A 9,080-nucleotide genomic window follows, 5' to 3' on the forward strand; every position below is an offset into this window, starting at 1 on the left:
CCCAGTCACTGAATCAATCCAAAACTCTGCCACAGTGTACTCATTCTCCAGTTGCAATCTGGAGCTGGCATTTCAGATCCCTGTTAGGGCAGCAGCCTGCTTTTGAGGTCCCAGAGCCTGTGCGTGTTAGTGCTGCTGTAACACAGACACCACGAGTGACGATGCCAGTGGAAGCCGCAGTCGAAAAATCAAATGGTCCGTTTGCTGCATCCTCCTTGGGCATTTCTGCGGCAGAAGAGCTTTAGAGCGTGACAAGACAAAGACGCCACTGTGAGGACGAGCGCGTGCCTGATGGAAGCCAAGATGTTTTCAAACAATTCACATGCACATGAAAACTGGACAAACAAGGGTTGATGCCTTTGAACTACGGTGTTGGCAAATACTGACTACACCACCAACTGCAGAAGACAGAGCCAGCCTGTCTGGGAAGAAGTCCACCAGGATGCTCCTAAGAAGCAAGGATGGCGAGCCCCCTCTCCCCTGCTTTGGGTTCATTGTCAAACAGCGACCCTGGACAAGAACATCATGCTTGATGAAGTTAGAAAGTCATTAAAAAGGAGAAAGACCCGCAACGAGATGCATTGACACAGTGGCTCCAAAGAGGGGCTCAAACACCCATCGTGCGGATGGTGCAGGACACGCAGTGTTGCGTTACATTAGTAGAGAGAGGCCTTCCGAGGACTGGAACTGAGTCACGGCGTCAAAGGGCAATGCACCACTCAGGCCGCCCCAGCGACTAGTGGCTTATGACAGCTCGGCCCTGTTTACCACAGAAATGCAATTCTTTCATGTTTCTTCCTTTTCTTCAGTGCATTGAGCTCCAGTCTGAGTTGTTGTTGTTGTTATTGTCATGTGCCGTCGAGTCACTTGAGACTCATGACAACCCTGTGTACAACAGCCTTAAACCCTGCTCTGTCCTGTGCCAATCTCACTGTCTCCACCTCAGTTGCCCTAGCTGTTAGTCTATGTGTGTTCTGTTGTACATAGGGTTTTCAGAGGCCTGCTATTTTGGAAGTAGATGGCCAAGCCATCTTCCTAGTCTGTCTTCATCTGAATGCTCAGATTTAGAAAAGTATCTGAGAATCATTTTCCTAAAAAGTCGTTGGAGCAGCTCAACGTCAGCAGTCAAAACCAGGGCATGTGCTGACCATGGCCTAGACCACGCACTCACGTACAAGTTCCACTCGAAGCTGAAGACAGTCGAAACAAGTTCACAAGAACAGAAATAAAACATTCCTTTGCCAAAGAACTTAGAAAACAGCTCCCAGGCAAACTGACTGGAAGAGATCCATTATTTGTTCTCATTTCCAAAAAAGGTGATCCAACAGACTGTGGAAATTATCAAACAATATTAGTATTGCAAGCAAGTAAAATCTTGCTGAAAATTATCCAAAAAACAGCTGGAACAGTACATCAACAAAGAACGGCTAGAAATTCAAACTGGATTTAGAAAGAGGCTGTGGCTGGCACCAGGAACAGCAAGGCAGATGTCAGATGGATCCTAGCCGAAAGCTGAGAATATCAGAAGGATATTATTTGTGTTTTGTTGGCTATGCAAAGGCATTTGACTGTGTGGCATATAGGAAACAATGGCTAAAATTGAGAAGAATGGGAATTCCAGAATACTTAATTATGTTCATGTGAAAACTACACTTAGAGCAAGAAGCTGTTGTTGAAACAGAGCAAGAGAACACTGCATGGTTTAAAATCAAGAAAAGATACCTTTTCAGTCTCTATGCTGAGCAGATCATCTGAGAGGTTCAACCTTATGAAGAGGTGTGTGGCATCAAGACCGGAGGAAGACTCACCAACAACCTGCATTATGCAGATGGCACAGCCTTGCTAGCCGCAAGTGAAAAGGACTTGAAATGCTTGCTGCAGAAGATGAAAAACTACAGCCATCAATACAAATTATCCAACAACATCACAAAGACAAAACTTCTTACCGGTGGGCCAATAGGCAACATCACGACAGGTGGAGAGAAGATCGAAGTTGTCAACAATTTCATCTTGCTTAGATCGGCAATCACACTCTTGGCCTCAGCAGTCAAGGTGTTAAGGAGCAATGATGTCTGTTTAAAGACTAAGGTGCATCTGATTCAAGCCACAGTCTTTTAAATCACTTATTATGCATCAGAAATTTGAATAATGACAAAGGATGACGAATGACTTGATGCTTTCGAACGGTGGTGTTGAAGAGGAGTTTACTGAATATCCCATGGGCCGACAAAAGAACAAGCAGCGGTGTCTTGGGGAAAGTGCAGCCAGAGTAGACTTTGGAGGCAACGATGGTGAAGTTTTGGGTCACACGCTTTGGACATGTTGTCAGGAGAGGCTATTCCTTGGACAGTGGCATCATGCTTGGAGCGGTGGAGAGTGAGCGTAGGACAGGAAGACCCTCAGCGAGGTGGCCTGACACAGTGTCTTCGGCAACGGATTCAACTGTGTGGAAGGTGATAGGGAGAGAACAGGGTAGAACAAAGTTCAGATCTGTGGTTCACGGGGCCGCTGAGAGTCACAGTCAACTCAACGACACCTAAAAACCAGAAGAACGAAGTGCTGGCAAAGATTATTTGTTGGTAAAGATTGTTGTTTTCCTTGCTGGGAGTTGACTCCAGCTCAAGGCCAAGAGTAGAATGGCTCCATGGGGCTTTGACGGTATGAGATGAAATTAGGTCAGAAGTAGAGCACCAGGCCTTTCTCCCAAAGCACTTCTGAGGGGGTTCGAACCACCAGCCTTTCAGTTAGCAGTCAAGTGCTTAACTGCATCACCCAAGGACTCCTTGCTAAGAACTAGAGCTCAGGTTTTGCCATCAGCCCCTAGGGAAAGAAAAGAGAAGGGTATTTGGGCTGAACGGGGTAGAGTTAGGGGAACCTAAGAGAGGGGAGACCAGCAAGAGGTTCCTTGGTGAGACCTTGGCCCCTGGTCGAAGAGAGTGGTCCATCTTGGGGCCCAAAGCTGTGAAGAGCCAGCTGGGAGACAGAGGAAGCTCTGCAGGTTCATGGACTCCAAGCCCCATCCACCTCTCACGCCCTGGTTTTTGCAGGCAAGACATCCCTCCATCAGCCACACGCCTGCTCCCTGAGAAGCCAGCGTGGCTGCGGAAGTAGCCCCTCTGCTTACCCAGCTGCCACCCAACAGTGCCCTGGGCAGCGATGGGCCCTACTCACTGCAAGACGGAGAACCCCCCAGACTCGGGAAGGGGTGGAGCTGCTTGCAGCCACACTGACAGCACTGTTCTCAGGGGCTCACACATATTAGATAAAAGAGTGGTGGGAGCAACGAATACAAAGACTCTGGCTTTGCTTGTTTGTGCCTGAGCCTGTTTCCTCATCTCCAGATTTACGGCGCTGAGCGGTTACATTTCAGGGAAATAAGCCCGAGAAATGACATGATCAGGACAGGGCCACCAGTCGCCGTGCCTTGGAAACCTTACCGGTTGTTCTGCTCTGTCCTGCAGAGTCTCTGTTAGGATCTGTTTCACAGCAGTGGACATAAGGCCCTGAGGAGTTTGGCCCCACTCTCTAGGTATGAAGTGTCCAGTGGAGTGTGCATGAGAGGCTCCTGGCCACCAGAGCCACACACTGGGGCCCCAGGTGCTGGATGCTGGCAGCGAGGGGCCCAGCAGCAGGGCACCTCACTCACCATCTCCTGCCCACCCCATGCCCTGATTCCCAGCAGACCCTTGGTCTAATTAGTTGGCAGGGCAGAAGGGTAGAAGTCGGGTGTCCCCCAGGGACCCCCACAAAGCAGCAGTGCTTCTGAGTCCACAGAGCCTTCGGCTTTAGGCTGCTGAGTTTGTGGTTTGCGATTGATTCGCACAGGAGGATGGCCGGTCCACCCCCAAACAGGATTCTGAGCACGTGGGACCCGCTGGTTGTTAGAGGGTGTCTGCCGTGGGGAACTCACCGCACCCATGAGCGTCATCACGCCACAGCTCTGTTCGCCAGGCCGTGTGTGGCCACTGCACCTGGCTTTGTGCAGGTGAGGTCACCTGTGGGCACAGGTGTGAACCTCAGCCCCTGCCAGATGAGGAAGCAGGACGAGGAACAAGCCCCCCAAATACTAAACCCTTCTGTCTATAGAGGGCACAGGGCTCCTTCCTGAGGCCACGGGGGTGCAGGTCTGCTCCTGTCCAGCCTCTCCTCAGGGGGCATCTCCATAACGTAGACCAAAAACCCATCACGTGGGCCTCCTGAATTGTGGGCAACCGGGAAAGTCTGTCCCAGCACACAGGCCTCGCTGGGTCTCTTCCACTCCTGGTGGGGCAGGCACGCAGCTGGGGCACTGGGGCTGCCTATACACTGACCACCTGTCCTCAGGGGGCAGAAGAGATGCAGAGGGCTAGGGCGGAGGTCCTTCTTCCGCTGGGGGGCTGTGCAGCAGCCCCCCTACATGAGGTCAGCACAGTGGTGGGTCACGAGGGGCTGAGGACCGCCCAGGGCCATCTGGATGGACAGCAGGGCTGATGCACACAGGTCAGATGAGAGCAGCCGAAGCCAGCTGTGGCACGGCAGGTCCCTAATCTGAACCCTGCTGGCACAGTGGATTAAGTACTGGACTGCTAACTGAAAGGTCAGTGGTTCAAAGCCACTGTCACGGGTGAAGAACGAGGCAGGGGCTGCTTCAGTAAAGATTTACAGTCCTGGAAACCCAGGTGGGCAGTTCCACCCTGCCCTGCGGGTGTCTGCAGGTTTGATTCGGCCCCACAGCAGTGGGACAGTGGACACTGCAGAAGGACAATGTGGTGGACCCTGCTCAAAAGCGATGAGGAATTTCAAGACACTCCCTAAGGGGCATCAAACCAAGCGCAGGCCCTTCAGAGCCATACGGCTCTCGAGCCCTGGGAGTCAGCCTTGCTGTGACCGTCAGAGACACCTCCTCTTGGAGGTCATGTCCCCTCTGTCCAGAGTGGTCTTCGTTCACCCTGCTGCATCCTGGCAGAGAGAGACATCTACACCAGGGGAGAGGCAGCCCTGGGGACACATACCTGGGATTTTGACCCAAACATGCAACATGGCACAAAGGAACAGTAGTTACATTTAAAAAATTAAATTTATAAATATTTTCTCCACTGTACAAAGTTCTCCCAGCCCTGCCCACCCATAGCCATTCACATTCCTTGTTTTTAAAACCCCAACTCTATTTCTTTCTTAAGTCATAAAATATATATTTTTTTCCTTTGTTCATATTTAAAAATATTTACAGGGTGCCGCGAGGCCGGGGCGGCCAAGGTCAGGACGAGTCCGTGCAGGGGGAGGGCGGGGGCGGGAACAGGTGGAAGGAGCTCCTCTCTGTGGCGGGGGATGGGGGACAGCTGTCCTCGGCCGACAGGTACTGGCTGTGGGGCGTGGGCGGGGGTGGGTAGGGGTCCGAGTCCGAGTTGAGGTCCGGGTAGTACTTGCTGGTCTTCCAGCGGCTGGCACTGTGGTCGCTGTCACACACGTCAGTGCTGCAGGGTGTTGTCGGAGGTGCCACGCCGCGGAGGATGTAAGGCCTGTGGGGACAGAGGAGACCCCCCTGAGCTATCACCATCACGCATCAGGCAGGTGGACACTTGCCTATCGTGAAGGTCTGCCACAAGGAAGGGAGGAGGCGTCACTGGAAGGCCAGCTGTCCCAGGCCAGCATCACCTCTGTGGGAACAGGGTCTCCCCAGGTGGAAGCCTGGCTTCTGAGCTTCTAGTTCTCACTGAGGAGTTCCCACTGCCAGGGTCGGTTCACTCCGAACAGCCTACAGGACAGGGCAGAATGTCCCCTCGGGGTTCCCAGGACTGTGGAGGAGACGGTCAGTGCGAGAAAGGAAGAGTCAACGGGAGCGACTGCCGTGCAGCAGCTTGGGCTCAAGGAGCGGTGGCCGTGACCTTGGCGCTGACCTGTCGTGCACAGGGTCACCGGGAGCTGGCACCAAATTGATGGCCCCATGTTCTGGTGCTTGGTCCACAGTGAGGTGCGCATCTCTGGCAGTCTCTGGAGACAGGCAGTCTCCCCCCACATTGCAATAATCAGCCTTGGGGACCCGAGGGAGGGGGCTAGGAGTTCGTGTGGACCGGAGGGCGGTGTGGAAAGCAGCGAGCTTTACGGAGGCCGACCACCACTCCTCTCTCTCTCAGGACTGACTGGTGGATTGGAACCACTGACTTTCGAATCAGTAGCTCCACACTTAATGCACTACAGCCTCAGGACTCCCATATGGGTGAAAGGGCACTACAGCACCCCTTTGACAAAGCGGCTGTGGCGATTAAAGGAGACGCAGTGTGAAAAGTGCTAGAAAAAGTGTCTGACACAAGGAGGTGCTGGCGTCCTTCACCACGTATATCATGACTGAGAACTAGTAATGTCAGAATGTCCGTCATGTCAGTAATTCCAAGTGGTCAGAAGCTGCAATCTTGACTCAACACATCCTGACAGGGACTCAACTCCCTCCTCCCCACCACAGTGATGTCGCCTCCCGTCACACACAGCTCAGAAACGCCATGTCGGGATGTGGAATCGGGCAGGTGATTTGTGTGAGAGCCTGCTTCTTCCCATGGGGGCAGCGAGGGCTGGAAGGGGGATCACACAGACTGAAGCCCGTTACACACTCCCAGGGGACAGGAAGGGAGGTGGGACAGAGGGGAGGGGCAGGCACAGGGAGGGACCAGAGGTGGACAGGCTGCCTGGTGGGGCTCTGACCACCATGTGGACAGCAGCAGTTAAGGCTGATCACACACTGTGATGGCCACAGTGGGCTGGGGGTTTGGACAAGACACTGAAATACCAGATAGCCAGCTGTCCCACCCAGGGACCCCATAAACACGGAGGGCCTCCCATGTGCTAAGTGTCACAAAACACCACAGAGCTCCACGGCCACAGCTGCCACAGGCAGGTCCCGACTCAAACTGGCCGTCAGGCCCGAGAGCTCACTCAGAGCCTGTGGACATAGCTAGCTGGGGAGACAGTGGGGTCGGAGCAGGGCAGGCAGAGCCCAGCGCATGTCCACCATCGCCTGTCCCTGGGGGGCCTTCCCTCAGTTTTCTCATCTGAGAAATGGGTCCATCCTCTACCTACAGCAGCAAAGGCTCCTGTCGGGCAGGGGTGGGGCTCTTACCTGTACGGTCTCACAGCAGCAGGAATGTTTGAAGAGTAGAACATGTCCATGTTGTATAGGGAGGGGTCCGTGGCAGGGGACGGTGGCGGGTTCAGGATCTGGGAGAACAAAGAAAGGGTCATCATGTGCCTCTCAGGAGCCACAAACCTGCCCCTCGGGTCTAGCACCCCTGGAGGGTGACCAGGCTGTGGCAGCTGGCAAGGCTGTCTCCACGCTCCCTGGACCCCCCTCCTCAGGACAGTGTGAAAAGTCAGTGCCTCAGCCTTCTGGTGCTGCTGCCACCAAAATACCACACGGGGGTGGCTTTACCAAACAGGTTATTTTGTCACCGCTCAGGCACCTCCAGAGCGAAGTAAAGGCACCAGCTCTGGGGAGATGCTCTCTGTGCGCCCTGGAGGAAGGTCCTTGTTTTTTCCTGAGCTCCGGCTCCTGAGCCATCTTGATGTGACTTGACATCTCTGCTCCATCTCCACCTCCTCACTCACTAGTTTAATCTCTTTTGTATCTCAGATGAGACCAGACATACACTATGCTAATATTGTGTTAGTAACATAACAAAGAACATCTATTACAGCATAAGTACAGCCCTCCTCCCCCTGAGTCCTCTCCAACTCTGAATAGTCCCAATCGAACCTGGAGAAAGGATGAAAGTCATGCACGCAAGTGTCGAGGACTTTCGTTCATAGGGTCACTGAGTCTCCTACAACTCGACGGCACTTAACAACACAGAGAGAGAACAGTTGGCCTAGTGGACCGAAAGCTATGCTGCCAAGCCACAGGTGGGTGACTCTAATACACGGCCCTCAGGCCTATCTGTCATCATTTTTGTTCAAACATTCCTCTAGGTAGTATAGCCCTGGTGTGTCCAGTTGCCGTACAGAGGTAACTTGTGGTTGCTGTGAAGCTGAACACTGTGACACTGACATGTCAAATGAGATAATGGTTACCCATGGTGGGCAGTGTTTGGTGGTGCTCCCCGATTAAAACGAGCTTGGAAGCAGGAGTGGCATCCACTTCTGTAAATAGCTTGCCTCCAGAAACCCTATGAACCTGGAGAAAGGATGAAAGTCACCCAAGTGTCGAGGACTTTCGTTCACAGGGTCACTAAGAGTCACCTACGACTCGACAGCACTAAACAACAATTGTCCCACAGGACACCTGCCCAGAGCAGACTTGACAAAAGACACATTTCTCCCACAAAGCAGCTTGCTACTGTGTACTGTTGAGTCAGAACCAGCCCACAGCTGACCCTCCAGGAGGTTTTCAAAGGCAGTTACTCACAGGGGAGGAGACTGCCCATATTTCTCCCATAGAGCAGCCGGTAGATTCAAACCGTGTTCCTTCAGGATTGCAGCACAGTTTACTACCACTAGGCCACGAGAGCTCCCTCCACAAAGTGTCCAGTGGGTTCAAATTGTTAACCTTTTGGTTCACATCAGCATCACTTGAACCACGCACCTTCGAGGCTCCATTTGTATCTATTCCTGTCTCTAGTCCCTGAACGGCACATGCTTGAGCACTCGACCACTACCCAAAGGCTGGCAGTTCAAACCCTCCCAGAGGGGCCTACGTGACCTGCTCTATTATGAAGCAACTGAAAACCACTGAGAGCCACAGCGGGCCAGGAAGACACACATGTGGGGTCGGGGAGGGGAAGGGTCGTCCCAATCTGACACAAGGCATTCCCCCAAGGCGTCTTTTATGTTATAAGAGAGGAAATGAGAAGGAAGCCGCAGACGTAGAAGGGACCTACCACCAGCAACAACAAGCTGGAGCAGCGGCTAATCCTTAGGACCCAGCAACTCTGTCCTTGGAAACTCAAATAAGGAGAAATCCTTCCACTGGAATGAACACCTTCAAGTCAGACTTCTAGCCTCTTAAATGGTGAGAATAAATTTGTTTGCTAAAGTCATTCACTTGTGATACCATCACTACAGCAGCACTGGGTGACAGAGACAGCGCACTGTGGTGTCTGTGACAGCAGCACTGG

General features: G+C 52.8%; 1 protein-coding gene across 1 annotated transcript in view; it reads right to left on the reverse strand.

The window, feature by feature from the left end:
• Positions 1 to 5,042: 5,042 nt before the first annotated feature.
• Positions 5,043 to 9,080, reverse strand: part of LRP5 (low density lipoprotein receptor-related protein 5) — an 87,547-nt gene continuing 83,509 nt past the window's right edge. Inside the window, exons 21-22 of the mRNA XM_006893240.1 lie at positions 7,091 to 7,188; positions 5,043 to 5,498 (exon numbers count right to left, since the gene is read on the reverse strand). Coding sequence (XP_006893302.1) covers positions 5,237 to 5,498; positions 7,091 to 7,188 — 360 coding nt within the window. The 3' untranslated portion in view covers positions 5,043 to 5,236. The remainder of the gene's footprint in view (positions 5,499 to 7,090; positions 7,189 to 9,080) is intronic.

Source organism: Elephantulus edwardii, unplaced genomic scaffold (genome assembly GCF_000299155.1).
Source record: "Elephantulus edwardii isolate Elephantulus edwardi_28Jun2011 unplaced genomic scaffold, EleEdw1.0 scaffold00126, whole genome shotgun sequence".
Lineage (NCBI taxonomy): Eukaryota > Metazoa > Chordata > Mammalia > Macroscelidea > Macroscelididae > Elephantulus > Elephantulus edwardii.